The sequence below is a fragment of the Xyrauchen texanus genome, chromosome 15 (assembly GCF_025860055.1).
Source record: "Xyrauchen texanus isolate HMW12.3.18 chromosome 15, RBS_HiC_50CHRs, whole genome shotgun sequence".
Taxonomy (NCBI): domain Eukaryota; kingdom Metazoa; phylum Chordata; class Actinopteri; order Cypriniformes; family Catostomidae; genus Xyrauchen; species Xyrauchen texanus.
The window spans coordinates 23,967,665-23,985,215 of NC_068290.1; the positions used below are offsets into that span (position 1 = coordinate 23,967,665).

The window sequence follows — 17,551 nt, forward strand, 5'->3', positions numbered from 1 at the left end:
ATACGGGCTTGGAACAACATGAGGTTGAGTAAATTATGACAGAATTCCCTTTCAAAGTTACGCAGCACCAAAAGCCAGTCTGACAGATTTATTAAAATGAGCCGGGGCAGAAGAGAAAATCTAGCGCAAGTGTTGCGGCAATGTGGTCTATGAATACCTTTTACTGCATTCCACACATGCATTCACATAGCTCTTTTTACACAACATTGTTTCTGCAGGGAGTTGAAAATGTAGGTTATTAGATTTACCATGAAGCCTGGCTCTGCATCTCTCTTAATTGTTAACACACTTCCTATCCATCCTATCTGAGATTATCAGGACAGGGCGGGTCTCAAGGTAAAACACCTTCATATTGACCTTAATGAGAATCATCAGCCTCTATGCCTAGGGTTACACTCCCAACAGCACCAGGTGATGGGATGGGTGTTTGGATCTGTGTTTGGGTGCTACATGAGTATCTTCTTCTGTCTTTTTCATTACTGTTGCTCATGTTCTTTTCTTTCTATTTTGTTGATCTACCTTATATCTGATTCATCTTTTTTGTCATGGCTTAATTGTATAATGATTAAAGAGTAGGGATGGGAATTCGAAGGGATTTGGCGATTTACAATTGAGATGTCGATTCCAGTTCCGGTTCTATTAACTTGGGAAATATGACGTTAGGAAACTTAAATCTACAATTTCAAACAAAAACTGAATGTGAAGATTTTTCTGTAATTCTTGAAGCTTTCTGTAACTTCCAACCAGTAAGAAGAATGCAATAGAATTATGAGTTGTCTTTTCATTGGCTTTGTCTTTCTCTCATCACATTAAATGCTGAAAGCATGCTCACAAATCCGATCAAATATAATTTATTTTGCCATAGCACTGCAGACAGTTGCGTGCAGGAAACAACGTCAAGAGTATTTTAGAACGAAGTTCAGTATGTGTAGATACTTGAGCTGTTGACGTTAACATAATGTCATGAAAATAATTCATTTCCATTATTTAGTGATTATTCTTTTAATATGGAGCTAGTTTTGAATAAGATCCATTTCTCTGTTCCCAACCTTAATAAAGCATGTCTTTGTGTATGGAACTGTTGTCTTGTTTCACTTGGTGTGGGTTCCTCTGTGGTTCTTTGCTTCATTGTGAGGTATCTTTTTATTTTTGTTTGTCCTTATTCTTGAAATCTTTATGAATTGAAAAGTCTTGAAAGTGATCATTGTTTATTTAGTTTTTTGTTTTAAGTAATGGTTCACCCAAAAATAAAAAACACTGTCTTTACTCACCCTTATGTTGTTACAAACCTGTATGACTTTAATTCTTCCACGAAAAACCAAAATGAGAAATGCAGGAAAGCACAGAAAGCAGCCTCGATAACCATTGACTTTCATTGCATCTCTTTTTCCATACATTGAAAGTCAAATTTGACTGAGGCTGGCAGAGTATATAGGTCTAAATTATTACAGAATTTTCATTTTCGGGTGAACTCCCTTTAAGCCCTTGATTTAAAATGTTTTTCAAAGTCAAAAGTCAATAAAGTATCTATTTAATCTTTTTTTTCTTTTTGCAGTAATCATGTGTGTATTTATACTTCCTTTTGTTATTGTCTCTCTGCCATAAATGTCTGCATAATACATCTCTTATGATCATTGTCTAGCTGTGTCTCTTTATATGTGCGTGCGTGTTTTTTTTTTTTATGTTCTTTTTTGCATACTCTCCCTCTCTCTTTATCCTTCCCCCTTCCCCGGACTGCTCCTTGAGTGTATGTGTGCTCACCAGACATGCCCATGCCCTGGAGCCAAGAACTGTGATGTGTTGTTTAGGCTCAAAAATTCCCTCCCTCCAGATGTTTCCAACAGACATTTCAGCACCTAGTGAAAGGGAAGAAACTATATGAAAACTGAATCAATGCACCTTTCCTGCATCCGCAGTCCCCAGTGTCAATAGAGATTGCTTTTCCCCAGTGTACTCTGGGATTTGTAGTTTAGCTGAGACTTGTTCTCAGTAACCCCAGATTCAGGTCACTTGGCTGAATGATACACAAACCATTCATCTAGTTATATTTCTGCCACATTGAATAGGCAATTATTTCATGCTTGGACTGGATGTGTAAGCATATTTGCAGTGTTAGAAGAATTGATGCGCAGATAACCTTGAGTATTTACCAAATGACCTGCATTTTGTTTTTGCTAAACAAGAACGTTAGCCTATGCTAGTTTATTGATGTGGTTGAATGTGGATGAGTCTTTTAGGGCGAGTTCACCCAAACAATGAAATTCTGTCATGTACTCACCCTCATATCATTCCAAGCCCGTTATGACTTGGATTCTTCTGTGGAACACAAAAGGAGAAATTCTGGAAAACATTGGTGCTGCTCTTTAACTTTCATTGTAAGGAAAATCACCTTTTGTGTTCCTCCTGAAGAAAGAAAGTCATAGATGTTTGAAATTACATGAAGGTGAGTAAATAATAAAAAAGTTTTATTTTTTAGGGTGAACTATCCCTTTAATTTGTCATTGGTTGTCAGAAGAAGTGAAGATGATGTGAAGCTCAGGAGATGTAAGAAAGAGGATGATACTTTACCCACTCACCCCAACTCACAAGCTCTTCAGTTTCCATGGGAGGAGCATTGAGAGCAGACACCATATCTGTTTTTTCCCCTCCATTCATTCATCCATAGATGCACTCATCTATTCCCCTCACTCTCTCTATGCCCCCATCATAAATGTGTGCATTAGAGAGACCGAGAGAGAGAGATGCTGGGGCTGTTTGTGCATGCATGCACGCTCTCAGAAATTCATACATGACCGACGCTGCAAGAAGAGAGTGAGAGAGACTGGAAGGGAGGGAGGGGGTAAGAACGCAAAGGGAGATGGAAACCGGAATTAGCACTAGCATCATAGAGAGAGAGAGAGAGAGAGAGAGCGCGTGAGCACAGAGGAGAGGAGGGTAGAGGACAGTCAGCTGCATTGCTCCTCACACACATAGACAGAGGTGGAGAGAGGTGAGGATGAGAGACTGTGGAGGAATGAGAGGAAAACAAAAGGAAACCGCTGTGCCCTTCATTAGAAGTGAGGGAGGAAGATTCTGCTGCTAAACAAGGGAGGAAGGAGAGCCAACGTGACTGATTTGAAAGACAAAAGAAGAAATGGATAAAAGAGAGAATTTTTTTTTTCAGGGAGGGGACTGAGCGAGAGAGCTAGCGAGTGAGGGAAGAGGTGGATTGTCTGGCACCATATAAATATTAACATGATTATGATTTGATCGTGCAGGATCATTTTTAGCCTGAATCTGACTACAGATGGACTCTCAGCCCGTCTCTCTTTTGTAATTCAAGGAAACGTTTCTCAAACGTTCTGCAACAACAGATGAACTTGAACTGCACAGTGAGGGGAAGAAAAAAAACTCTTTAAACTCTTTGAAAGATTTCACTTTTTGATGTCAATTTATGAACTCTTCAAGATATTTTTAGGAGATAGTAATGTCTTATTGACAAATCATTCTTCGTGTTTCTTAACTGTTATGCAGACAAAAATCAGGTTCTTTTTATGCAAAACCTTTAGATGTCTTTATTTGTAGTGTAATTCAGGTGCTTTCATAGATCTCCCGATCAGGGATCAGGTGTTTGCGAGTCCTGCTGTCTTTATCTGGAAGTATGAGTACGAGTATGTCCGTGATTGTGTGCATGCACGCTTGAGCAATATTTGATTTCCTCATTGGAGCAGTGCCACGACTGCGCTCTGTGTGTGTGTGTGTGTGTGTGTGTGTGTGTGTGTGTGTGTGTGTGTGTGTGTGTGTGTGTGTGTGTGTGTGTGTGTGTGTGTGTGTGTGTGTGTGTGTGTGTGTGTGTGTGTGTGTCTGGTGCTCTTTGCGTTGGGATGTCAACACTTATTACCTTTGCAGTATTGGTGGCAGTGGTTAAACTTTCCTGTCCTGTGCCAGTGTTTTCTGCAGGCCATTGATTCTCAGTGGCTCAGACTGCCCTTTGTTGCAGTGATTCAGAACCGAGCTCTCCAGGAGTTTCCGAACCGTCTGATTGGACTGCGAGAGAGACGGCAGGTTTTATGTTGGCAAAACTTGTCTGCTTTTGTTTGGGTTCTGTCGCGACTCTGTCTCGCACGATTTCTCCACAGTCTGTTACCATGGCAACAGTCCAGTTGCCATGTAAAGTTCAAATGCTTGGGGATGCATAACATCAGTGTTAGTGCATTGCAGCATCCAAAGTTACAGTTTCAGCTGGACTTAAAGTTTAATCTCATATAGCACATATTAGGAGGGAGTTGTATCTTAAGACCTTACCAGGTTTCAAGGTGCTCAATCTTTCGTTCATTCAGTCTTTTTATATATCAAAAATATACTTTGTAGAATCACATAAGACATTGGCTGCAATTAATTAAAGCTTTAGTGCATCTGTGGTCCTATTTATCATATCTTTTGACTGATGCCTGCATGTCATCCTATGCTACTGTAGTTAAAAATTGATTTATGGTTCCACACAGTTTATATCTTTGTTACTGCATTGTATTATTGTCTTGTTGAAAGCGATGTAGTTAAACTCAGGTTTTGCTGTGTCAGTCACTCTGTGTTGGAACCAATGTCACTTTTGCATTAATCAGAAACACACAGATGCACTGTTGTCCAGGCATTAAGCAAGTTTACATGGACAATCTTTTACCAATTATGCGTAATAATGCATAAAATGATGTAAACGCCTTAAACAGTGTTCTTTAATCAGGTAAGGTCATAAAGGTTTAAGCAAAAGCCAGTCGGACAACCACGTTGATTTTTGCCCACCACCTTGATTTTGCATTGCATGTGACCACCTTTACCGCATTATTACGGTACCTGCTTATCCAATGTGTGCAGGTGTTGTGTGCATGCCTTTTTATGTTTTGAATTGATTTCAAATTTCACGAAACATGATTTTCTTGCTTTGTCTGATTTGTAAATGCACTAAAAGCACTCCGTGTTAAAAAGACAATCTCTATCTGTGGCTATTGGTTACTGTTTAATTGCTTTTTATTTAACTTACTTAAAAACAGGGACCCTGACCTCTCTTTAGTTGTACTGCAGCCAATGTTGGTTTGGCAACAACTCTTTTACTCAAATCACGTTTACTCAATTCTAAAGCAAATCATCATATCCAATCAGGGATTCTGCCATTATCTTCACGGACAGGTGCTACACTCGAACTAGGTTTCCATTGGTCTGTTTTACTGCTTTTAAAACATTGTTCTCTATACTGCTACTGATATTATTTAAATGTTTTATAGTGTGCTTGTTTGGATGTCTACTTTTTACTTCTCTGTACTAGTTCTCTAAACACTGTGCAACTTCTGTGCCATGTTGAGGTCAGCAACAAGGTCATGGCACGATAAACAACTTTATAATACAGCCTTGTACACTTCTGTTTGAGCACCCAGTCAAATGCTGTTTGGACTATACTGACTACAGCGAGCTCTGCAGTACTAAGATACATAATCTGTGCCATGTCATTGTAATCACTTGTGCAGTTTATGAACTTGCAACGAGGGCCTCTGTGAAGACTACTTATAGCAGGCAAGTTAACCTACCTTAATTCTTTATCAACTTTAAGGGTCCTAGCTCATCTGGCCCGATAGAACTGCAATGAGAAAGTGTAGCTTTATCAATGCAGTTCAGTGCTCTTAAATCGCAGGGCCCCAGGGTGCTGTTTTACTCCAGCTGAGATGATAGACAAACCCTGTCTTTGACTGCCAGTCACATCTAATGGGCTTTGCTGGGATGGCTTGGAGATCTTGCATATGTACATTTGAAGGCGAGATACGTTGTCTTTATGCAGGCCCAAGGCTTCTTTGAGGTCAAAAACTGGTGCTATAGAGAAAAAACAATCAATTTACTTAAGAACATCTGAAAAAATAACAACAAAAGCTTGAAGTATTTCTGTGGTTGCTGAGATGGAATATATGCAGTATAACACATTGTACATAGAACCAGACAAATGTGGGACTTGGTCCAAGGCTGGTTAAAGTGTTCCAAACAGTGCAGACTTATATTCTCTGAAAAGCTCTAGAAATGATTATCATTTGAGAGGTTCAAAGTAACCTTGCATATATTGGTCTGAAAGCTCAGAACCGTTAGAGGTTACAAGACTGTTGCCTCTCTACAGATTGTAAAGTGCTTTACACTGGGGATGCGCATTGGTATGGTTCAGTTTAATATGACTTTACTAATTGACGTTTAGAGTAGGTTTTTACTCAGGTAACAGATCTATAAAGCGCTGCTCCATCCCAGACTGTTTGCCTGATTTTGAGGTGTCATTTAGGGTAATGAGCGAGTGATTGATTTTTCATTCAGCCTCTAATGAGCGCTTGTATCAATGGATCTCTGGAGGCGCTACTTCAGATTTGGCCAGTTGGGTCTCATTATCGTCATCCTGACTGTGCTGAAACGTGTTTCTTTTGGAACATCATAGTGGCCCCTGTGGCTGGATTGTCACACCTCAACTTCTCAGATCACACCAAACTCAAACTATCAGTGGTTTTCTAAATGGTGCTCAAACCCATATTATCTTCTATACAGCCATATTTAACCAATCTTGTCTCTACAATTTTGAATTAACGGTTTCAGGGCTTTCCGAGTCTAGTTTGTCTTTTTCTAAATCATATTTCTACAAGCTGTTCTTTATCAGGGTCATTTACCTATTTATATAATCTGAAATTATTTCATTTCTGACTTTCACAGTAAGCACGTTTACATGCACGATCTTGCACCCATTAATATACCAATCAACTGGCCATTACCCTGATTTTGCTGTGCATGTAAACACCCACGTTTTTTCCGGCTTATCAAATGTGTGCAAAGTGTTGTCCTGTTTACGTTTTGATGTCATAAGCAGAGAATAACCAGATTTGTTCAAGTCTAGTGTTAACGCAACTTTCTTGCTTTGTCAGATTTTTTTTTAATCAACCGATTTTTAGTTATTATCTGCATATTGGTGTACATGTAAACAGACACACTGGAAATTCGATTCAGTTGAATTATTGTGTGACTGATTTGAAGATTACGAAGAGGCTCAGGTGTTTATTCTTAAAGAAAGATAGAAGTAACAGGACAGCCTGGAGAACGGGAAAGAAGACGTGGGAGGGGGAGAGGGGTCACGAGAGATTATCTGGAAGAAGAGAGCGAGTGTGTTGGAGAGGGAGAGAGAGCACAAGCGGCAGAGGTTGGAGGAGGAGAGGAGGAACTCTGACGAATACACAGTGTGGAGGCTGAGGGAGGGCTTCCAGGAGAGGAGGGAGGATAGACTGAAAGAGAGTGCAGAGGGTGGGAAAGAAGTGCAGCCAGAAGTGATCTGGAAAAGAAGAGAGGAAGAGGAGGAGAAAGACAGGGATAGGTGTCGGCTTGGTGACAAAAGTCCCAAAATCATCTGGAGGAGGAGGGAAAGAGAGTGACTGGAAAAGAAAGTTATTAAAATAATCATTGTGATGTATACTGTAGAGTCATATCCTTCTACATTTATTAATGTGGAAGGGACAATGAAACCTTAATGGTTGAAGTTAACTTAATATTGTATTTTTGTGTAACAAATTTACATAGTTTGAGAATAAACAACCTGCTGTAGTACAGCTGTGAATCTGCGTTCACAGGATCAGTACTTCAGCTTTTTCCATCCATCTGTTCCCACTTCCTCTCACTCTCTATCGATCTGTCTGTCTGACGGAAGCCTCCTCTCTCTGAACCTCAGCTGCAGCTAATAGGCTTTTTATGGGACTCTGTCAGAGCTACCAGAGTGGAGCCCAGCAAATGCAAAGATAGACTAACACACATACACACTCGTATATGTTCAAAAACCATACCACATCTTTCTCAAACATACCAAGACAGAATTAATCTGGAGCACTGAATATACAAATATACCAATAATTTAATGACAATCATACAATGAATTATGCTTGACAATTTGACCCTAAGAAGCTCTATGCAGACCTAAGATTTGATGCAAACTCTTCTAAACTCTGTATGACAAACAGCAGCTTGGACGTCTCTGTGATCTAAGCTGAAGCTCCTCAGATGAACACTTCTTTACTGCATTGGTCTTTTCATCCTTTTTGTGACACTTAAGGACTGAGCTGTCGGCACTCATTTCACTTTCATTTCGTGGGTGTGATAATGAAGGAATCAGTGGATGGAGAGAAAAAGAGGACTATAAAACATAAGGGGAGACAAGCTATTGATTTGATAGAGAGACGTGGAGAAATATAAAGAGAACATAAGGAGGTTTAGTGGACACGGAGACTGTGGTCAGACATGGAACTTGTCCCAAAAACCAAATACACGCCCTTTAGGAGCGACTCCTTTAGCTCGACAGACGAGACGGCGTCCAATCCCTCCCTCCCATCTTCTGCTCCTCTCACCCCTCTCACACCTCCTGGCATCCCTCCTTCTCTCTCTTCCTCCTCTCTCACCCCAATCCTCCCCCCTTCCTCTCCACGGCAGGCTGAGAACAGCCCCACCACTCTCTGCTCCTTCTTCCCCAGGATGGGGGCCCTGCGGCTGGGCGTGTCTTCCAATTTGCTCCCAGGCCTAAAGGCCTCCAGCAGGCTGGCAAGAGTGGCAGGCAGTCAAGGTTTGAGGGAGTCTCCAGAAGACAGCGGTACCTCTTCCGCCAGCTCTTCTCCTCCTCTCATTTCTCTAACAGCCCCATTTCCTCCTCCTCGTCCCCCACAGGATATGAACCGGCTGGGCGGGGCCTCGCGGAGGGCCCGTGTGGAGGGGGGCCAGCTCGGCGGAGACGAGTGGACACGGCAAGGCTCCTTTGTCAACAAACCCATACGAGGCTGGCTGCACTCAGACAATGTGGTCAGCACCACCGGTGTCTCTTACACAGTCAGGGTAAGATTCTTATATGGGTCTGTCTGTCCAATTCTCTGCCCTCCGTCTCATTACTTACTTTCCCTCCCTCTTAAGTTTTTCCTCTCTTTTTGCCTTTCATTTGATTAGATCTAATCTCTCCATCTGTCTACTTATCTCTCTAGCTCTCTCTCTGCCTCACTTGATCTCAGCCTCTCTTAGTTGTTTACATCAGTGTTCTGATATCATCATTATGAAATTGTTCTTTGTGTGTGCAATATCTCAACTTACAAAAATCTGGAGTTCTGTCAAACATGCTGCAAATTTGCAACCCATTATTTTAATATGCAAATGAGCTTAGCAATTTGCTGCAAATTATTGCTAGAAGGTTGCAGCTTTTCATCAGTAGTGGTTAACCTGCAGCAAATCTTTTGTCAATGAAGAGTTTAGCGCAAAGCTTATTTGCAAGTGAAAATAATGTGTGGAAAATTTGCAGCATGTTTTCCAAAGGGGTTTGCCAAAACTGTTTTATGAGGGCTATTTATATATATATTATGAATTTTGTATTCATAAATGATTGGAAATTCAGGAAAAGTCAGTAACCCTGTTAATGTTCAAATGATGGTTACATTACAATTAGATATATATTATATGCATTTGACGGGCACTTCTAAGGGCGGAAACTACTATACGCAAGTACGTGAGCGCAGACTCATATAGTGATGCAAGCTCGATTTCATGCCAAAATGTGTCAGACAGCAATTCATAACACAATGCAATATGTGTTGTCTTCTCAATGTTGCCACAAGGGGTGCTATAGTGAGATTACTGTGAACTGTCTACACTCACCTAAAGGATTATTAGGAACACCTGTTCAATTTCTCATTAATGCAATTATCTAATCAACCAATCACATGGCAGTTGCTTCAATGCATTTAGGGGTGTGGTCCTGGTCAAGACAATCTCCTGAACTCCAAACTGAATGTCAGAATGGGAAAGAAAGGTGATTTAAGCAATTTTGAGCGTGGCATGGTTGTTGGTGCCAGACGGGCCGGTCTGAGTTTTTCACAATCTGCTCAGTTACTGGCACGCACAACCATTTCTAGTGTTTACAAAGAATGGTGTGAAAAGGGAAAAACATCCAGTATGCGGCAGTCCTGTGGGCGAAAATGCCTTGTTGATGCTAGAGGTCAGAGGAGAATGATTCAAGCTGATAGAAGAGCAACTTTGCCTGAAATAACCACTCGTTACAACCGAGGTATGCAGCAAAGCATTTGTGAAGCCACAACACGCACAACCTTGAGGCGGATGGGCTACAATAGCAGAAGACCCCACCGGGTACCACTCATCTCCACTAGAAATAGGAAAAAGAGGCTACAATTTGCAAGAGATTTTGCAAATGTTGCCTGGTCTGATGAGTCTCGATTTCTGTTGAGACATTCAGATGGTAGAGTCAGAATTTGGCGTAAACAGAATGAGAACATGGATCCATCATGCCTTGTTACCACTGTGCAGGCTGGTGGTGGTGGTGTAATGGTGTGGGAGATGTTTTCTTGGCACACTTTAGGCCCCTTAGTGCCAATTGGGCATCGTTTAAATGCCACGGCCTACCTGAGCATTGTTTCTGACCATGTCCATCCCTTTATGGCCACCATGTACCCATCCTCTGATGGCTACTTCAAGCAGGATAATGCACCATGTCACAAAGCTCAAATCATTTCAAATTGGTTTCTTGAACATGACAATGAGTTCACTGTACTAAAATGGTCCCCACAGTCACCAGATCTCAACCCAATAGAGCATCTTTGGGATGTGGTGGAACGGGAGCTTCGTGCCCTGGATGTGCATCCCACAAATCTCCATCAACTGCAAGATGCTATCCTATCAATATGGGCCAACATTTCTAAAGAATGCTTTCCGCACCTTGTTGAATCAATGCCACGTTGAATTAAAGCAGTTCTGAAGGCGAAAGGGGGTCAAACACCGTATTAGTATGATGTTCCTAATAATCCTTTAGGTGAGTGTATATTAAGCTTTCTAAGTTAAAGTGAATATATTTACTGCAACTTACCTGAATAATAACACATCTTCTTTAATGGCACAGATGTTTGATGGTAACTCCTTGAGTACTAAGGTTTGTTCCCGCCATGGTAACCTAAGAACACACATTAAGCATATTCAACTGGACCGCGCATTGGCAATGCGATGGCCAAGCTCTCGCATCTGCGTTCATGTACTTGCCTAGAGTAAGTTTCTGCCTTTTTATACTGCCTTCAAGCTATACATTTTATCAGTATGTGTGTTCCCTGGGAATCAAAACCATAACCTTGGCATTCCTATTGCCATGGTCTACCAGTTGAGCTACAGGAATAATTTGATTACAGGAAGTAGCTTCCATTTAATCTGCATAATGGAATCAAGTTTGTAACATGTAGCATTTTCCAATCTGAAGCCTCCTCTGACTGCAGACTGCAGGCAGCAACTATATCGAGAACAACAATTTGATTAGTATTACCTAATTAGAGCATAATTTCTCATAAACACACATGCGTTTACCAACACACACTACAGCTGTCTGGCCAACTCCGATAATCTTGACACGAGGCATCTGTGCAACTGTTAACCATATTTTGTCAGCAGCTCTCAGTTAGTGAGGTTATAGACTTGTGCTCTGGGGGCTGCGCTGAAACAGGAAGTGCTATGGCTAAAGGGTTTTTATGTTGTTTTTGCTGCAGTATATGGGCTGCGTGGAAGTGCTGCAGTCAATGAGGGCACTGGACTTTAACACCAGAACTCAGGTTACCAGGTAATACAAGTGCACACACACACACTCACACACATTTAGCTAGATAGCTATACCATTGACTTAATTATTTACATTTATTTATTAATAATGTTTACCTTCAAAATTTTCAAAATATACCCTCAAAGGTAGTTTTGTCAGATTTAGATAACATTTTGGTAACCATAGTATTAGGGCTGGGTATCGCCAACTACCTCACAATATGATACACATTGCTATATACGTTACGATGTTATACATTGCAGTGCATCACAATAACATAACTGGATTGCAATTAAAACACCGCAAACACACGAGACACAGCATGTCAAACAATGTCAATCTCTCTCATGTGGTTTGCTTTTTTTTTGGTCCAATATGGCACCTCATAGAAGCGACCCTGACCACAGAGTGAAATGTCGGTTTCAGAGTTTGCGCAGATTTAGACAATTTGCTGCTTCATTAATTGAACTGTTGGAAATTATATGAATTGCACACATAAATAAAAGAAAGATACATTTAAGGATCTAAAGTTTCAATATCGTGAGGAAAAATAATTGTGATATATTAGTATTTGATGGTATCGGTACAGCCTTCCAAAGTATAGAAAATCAATCCACTCATGTTCACTCAAAGATCCACTGTACATATATTCAGTGTCCCACAGGAGTGATTTAGTCCTACATTCTTCCCACATCCTAATGAACATGTGCATGAATGTACACTCGCTGGCATTGGTCCAGTTAAAAGCCCCTCCTTTCTTTCTCATAGAGTGTGACAGAATGAGATTACAAGAGAGAAATGCTAAAATAATGACCATGTTCAACCATTCTCATTTGCCCAGCCATTCGGTTTCTTAATAATTTGAGTAATTTGTGTGTCTGTGCACGTGAAATGTGAACTCAAATGAAAGTGATCAATTAAAGGCTTGTAATCGGTAGAACTTTAAGACTGACGAATGTTTGCAAAATTAAACCACAATATTTGCTAGTCCCCTTTGCTCTATGAACACTGAGCACAATGAGCACATTTTTACTCTTGCATGTGAGAAAGAGAACAAGGAAGCAAGGAGGTGTTATAATGCCATCAGCCCTGCCCCACAAAGCCTTTTAAGAGAATCTGCTGGAACCCTTGCGGTTTCCTCCATTTTCTCTGTGTTAGTGTGCATGTTTAAGAGCTGATATGTTGAACTGCTGTTTGTTAATGGATTTTAGACATATTTGCTTCTCAATGTTGAAAGAAGCAGCTGGTCAAGAAACGTTTTCATACATAATCCTATTTTCTCACATGAGTGTGAAATTGAAACTGAATGACTAGATTCTGTGTCTAATTTAATAGTCCCTCAGCCGTAAGAAATCTGGGAATGCATGGAAAGGAGTGTAATGAAAAAAACTCATCTAACAATCTAATTCTCTTTCCAACACTCAGTTTGCCTGTATGTTTGTTTTGTATCTCAGGGAGGCTATATCAATGGTATGTGAGGCAGTGCCAGGTGCCAAAGGTGCTCAACGCAGGAGAAAGGTACTCAAAAAGTTGATCTTATTGTACTTTTTCTCACATAGACACAAAGACTTTAAATGTCACAATGAACTTTTTGTAATAACTCTCAAATTTACAGGTTTCTCGTGCAATCTTACAAGTTTTCCTGTTAAATCTGCTATAATATTTAAATTTCATATGCACACAAGTTTGCTCAAGTTTTGTTGGTTAGACTGTGGTAGTTGTCTTATGGCTAGTTTCAGATGTTTTTGACCTTTCTCACTCGTGGGTGTGTGTGTGGTTGTGTGGGAGAGGAGAGCCAGAGTCTATCGTGGTTCTGATCGAGACTGTCGTGAACCGACTAAACCATTTAAAGTGTTATCTCCTCCTCATTTCAAATCTCTTCATAAAATATTTAGGTTATATATAAAAAAATGTTTATGAATTTTTTATTTTTTAATTCTGTGTCTTTTACATATTTTGTGGTGTTATTAATGGAATCTCTTGGTCTCCATCTCTCTGCAGCCCTCCTCTCGTTGTCTCTCATCCATCTTAGGGAAGAGTAATCTCCAGTTTGCTGGAATGACAATCAACCTCACTGTGTCGACCAGCAGCCTGAACCTACTGGCAGCTGACTGTAAACAGGTCAGTCGTCTCACATGCAAACACATTAATACTGTGTGAAATTCAGTGCTCCCCGCATCAAATCAGAAAGCGCTTTAAACTTTCTTGAACTTGGACTGATTGATGCTGCCTCGATGTTAAAATCAATGTTAAAATTCTTTCCCGTCCTCCCTTTAATGTGCAGAGTCAACTATAAGCCATCTGTAGGTTGATTTCCCCAAAGAGTGTAAACACTGTGGCTCTGTGGTGCTTTCAAAACGTTGCTGTGCTTGTTTGGGAGGTCCGATATGCCAACTTCTGGCTCAACCAATCGCAATAAGTTTACGAACTAGTGTTTTTTTATGTAGTCAAGCTACAGTCTTCATTTTTCTATCCGAGTATACATGAGACAATACGAAATCAAATATTTTGAAGGAAAGGCTTCAGGTGAGGAAGCATTAAATAAATGTTGCGCGTCACCTCTGTCTATCAGAGCATGCGAACACAGCCGCCAAGGCCAGTTGTGGTCCAATTAAAGGGTTCAATCAGCCAAATGTTTATGATTTTTAGAAGAATTTCTCTGCTCTGTAAGTCCATACAATGCATGTGAATGGTGGCCAGAAATTTGAGGCTTCAAGAAGCATATAAAGGCAGCATAAAAGTAATTAATACGACTTCAGTGGTTAAATCTATACCTTTGATCTATATCTATGATGAGAAAGCATGGGTGAGAAACAGATCCATATTTAAGTCCTTTTTTTTACCATAAATTCTCCTCCCTGCCCAGTAGGTGGTAATATTCACAAGAATGCGAATTGGCAAAAGGAGAATGTGAAAGTGGAGCTTGATAGTAAAAAAAGACTTAAATATTGATCAGTTTTTACCCACAACTATCAAATCACTTCTGAAAATACAGATTCAACCACTTGAGTCATATGGATTATTTTATGCTGCCTTTATGTGCTTTTTGGTCCTTCAAAGTTCTGGCCACCATTCACTTGCATTGTATGGACCTACAGAGCTGAGATTCTTTTCTAAAAATCTTTGTTTGTGTTCTACAGTAGAAAGTTATACACATGTGGGATGGCATGAGGGTGATAAAGGATGAGAGAATTTTCATTTTTGGGTGAACTATCCCTCTAATGTTAATCAATGCCAGATGAAGCAAACTACAATCACGGGTCTGTTAGTCTGGCTTCCCAAAAAAATCTGGTACGATTTAAGTCTGATTAAAGAGTTTTCATGACATTTTAAAAATACAAATTGTTGTTTTAGTCCGACTTAAATTAAACTTTTAAAGTGCATGTTAATGGAAGGTCGATGGTAGTAACCGCTAGTGGTGCAGAAATGTCACACTTTACTTTTGAGCCCATCTGCGCTTGGTATTAGCATCAGATTTGGTGATCCATCACAAGTGGAAACTTTGAAAGTATATTTGGAAGCAACTTTGGGATTACTTTCCCAAAGAAACATATTTATGCACTTATTTATTACTGTTTCACAACTTGATGTTAATAACAGGTGCAAATAGGGTTTTTTAAGTTTGTGTATTTTTCGGTTGATGTTTCACTAAATAGCGTAGTTTCTCTAGGCCCAATTATGTGAAGTTGCTATAGTCGGTTGGAACCGATATCCTTTGGCTTGTTTACAGCTGCACCACAGGGCTCTTTTTCTCACTAATAATTCTTTAATTTTATGCCTCTCTGTTTTGTATTAGCTGACCAAGGCTTATCGGCATTCAGGCTGCTCAGCAGGCAGCTGACTGGAGCCCAGAATAGGGCCTGGAGTAATTGCCTGCTGATATGAGTTTATCTTAATGAATCTAAGCCATGCGGAATTACTGCACACCACACCGATTAGGGAAGCAAAGCCTGACTTACTGCTTTGTTCCTCTATTTTAGACCACAGTCTCACCAGATCATTTCTCCTGTCTCCCTCTCTTCCCATCCTTTGGTTTTTAATCTGTATGTCACTTTTCCCTCTGTCTCTTGCATGTTTCCACATTCTTTATCTCATGCCCACCCCACTTTTCTGTCTTTTTTTTGTCACATTGTCCTCATCTCCATCCTCTCTTCCTACAGATTATCGCCAACCATCACATGCAGTCCATCTCTTTTGCATCAGGAGGAGATCCAGTGAGTCACACCCTCCTCGCTCTCAATATCTTTCAACTTCTCAGTCTTTCTCTCGCTTTCTATCTTTTAGGGTTCCCATGGTCGTGGAAAACCTGGAAGTAAAAGGGACTGCTTATATTTTGTTGTCCTGAATTGGACTCTAAAATATTGCATGCTCTCTTTTTTTTTTTTTTTTTTCCTTTTAAATCTTTATCCTGTATTCACAAACAGTGCTGGGTAGTAACGGATTACATGTCATCTGAATATCATTATCCAATATCAAAAATCAAGTACTTGCAATTGGATTAAATTGCAATATCAAATATTCGTAATTGGACTACAGTTATTTTTTTATAGATTACATATTAACAAGGCAATGGCTGTTAATTGTTAATAATTTATTGATATTTTTCATATCAGTATTATCAAATTCTTACCCCGAAATGCAATAGTCTCACAAATGAAAATTTTAAGCATGTGTTCCTTTTACATTACAACAGTAAGCTATGCACCTCAGCTAAGGAATAGGTGATGGACTATTAATTAGTAAGGGTTAAAAGTACGAAAGTCTGTCAGAGTTTTGAGCTGTTTGTTTTGACCTAGTAATGTCATTGCTGTTGATTTCAGGTTCATTACTCTTTGTTCATGTAATGTTTCTATTGTGTGTATATATATATATATATATATATATATATATATATATATATATATATATATATATATATATATATTTCTTACTACCTCACCAATGGTGTGCAGCACACATTAAAATAAGTAGCTTCAAAGGATCTAGTGGATTACGTCTTTAAGGGTCCTGCCGGCAGGCTACATAATAGTTCAACTACAAAATTTGCAGCAATATGGAACAAAGCCCATCACTCTACTGTTGCTGTTGATGCAGTGAGGCATCATGAAACTTGACATGAAACTTCACACAATTGTTCCTTGTGTGACTTGGTGGAACTGCTGTTTTAGAATATTCTTGCTGATCAAAAGATTATATCTTGCACCTCAGCTTTGCAATAGGCAATGGACCATCAGTAAGCAGTAAGGGTTACAAGTGTTCTAGTGTTTTTAGATGAAAGCTTTGACCTAGGCAATGACCCTGTTTACATGCACTTAAGAAAACGGTTTATTTCAGGGTTTTATCTGAAAGCGGCTTCCTGAAACGGCATTGTGGGAGGGCGGGGCTGGGTTGTGATTATACACACCCGGTCCCATATCAGGCTAATTAAGCCTCTGAGAGAGAGAGAGAGAGCGAGAGAGAGAGAGAGAGAGAGAGAGAGAGAAATTTATTGTTCATTTAATTAATGTAATGTTTAATGTACTTTTTTAAAAGCGTCATAAGGAGCTCTTTTTGTGAGGCTCTATTTTTGTTTGTAAAAAAGAATGGAATAAATGTTCTTCCTCTTTGTACTTTTATGTAAAAATTATTATCCTACTTGAATGCATGTCACATAAAATAGAATTTGATTGAAAGTAATCCAAGTGTAATCATTTTAGATTACCACAAACATATAATCTATGAGATTACATTACTGATTGCATTTTTTTGTCATGTAATTTGCCCAGCACTGATCACAAATGACGTTTATGGAAATGGATTGGTCAAAACGTATGGGAACCCTGATCTTTATCCTTATGTTTCTAGTTTTTCTTATTTAATTTCCGCACTTTCCTCTTAATCTTGGATCTGTCAGCCTCATTCTCATTCTGTCATTCCTCACTCATCTGTACTTCTGTCTGAATTCATTAG

General features: G+C 39.7%; 1 protein-coding gene across 4 annotated transcripts in view; it reads left to right on the forward strand.

Annotated features, from left to right (window-relative positions):
- The window catches only part of shc1 (SHC (Src homology 2 domain containing) transforming protein 1), a 44,964-nt gene that overhangs the window by 14,946 nt on the left and 12,467 nt on the right, over nt 1–17,551 (forward strand). For 2 of the 4 annotated variants that reach the window (XM_052144485.1, XM_052144486.1), the window contains 5 exons: nt 8,695–8,859; nt 11,553–11,623; nt 13,057–13,120; nt 13,604–13,723; nt 15,763–15,816. In XM_052144485.1, the coding sequence (XP_052000445.1) occupies nt 8,695–8,859; nt 11,553–11,623; nt 13,057–13,120; nt 13,604–13,723; nt 15,763–15,816 (474 nt within the window). Of the gene's footprint in view, nt 1–1,569; nt 8,860–11,552; nt 11,624–13,056; nt 13,121–13,603; nt 13,724–15,762; nt 15,817–17,551 lie in introns of those variants that run through there. The other 2 variants (XM_052144483.1, XM_052144484.1) reach the window with 2 other exon arrangements.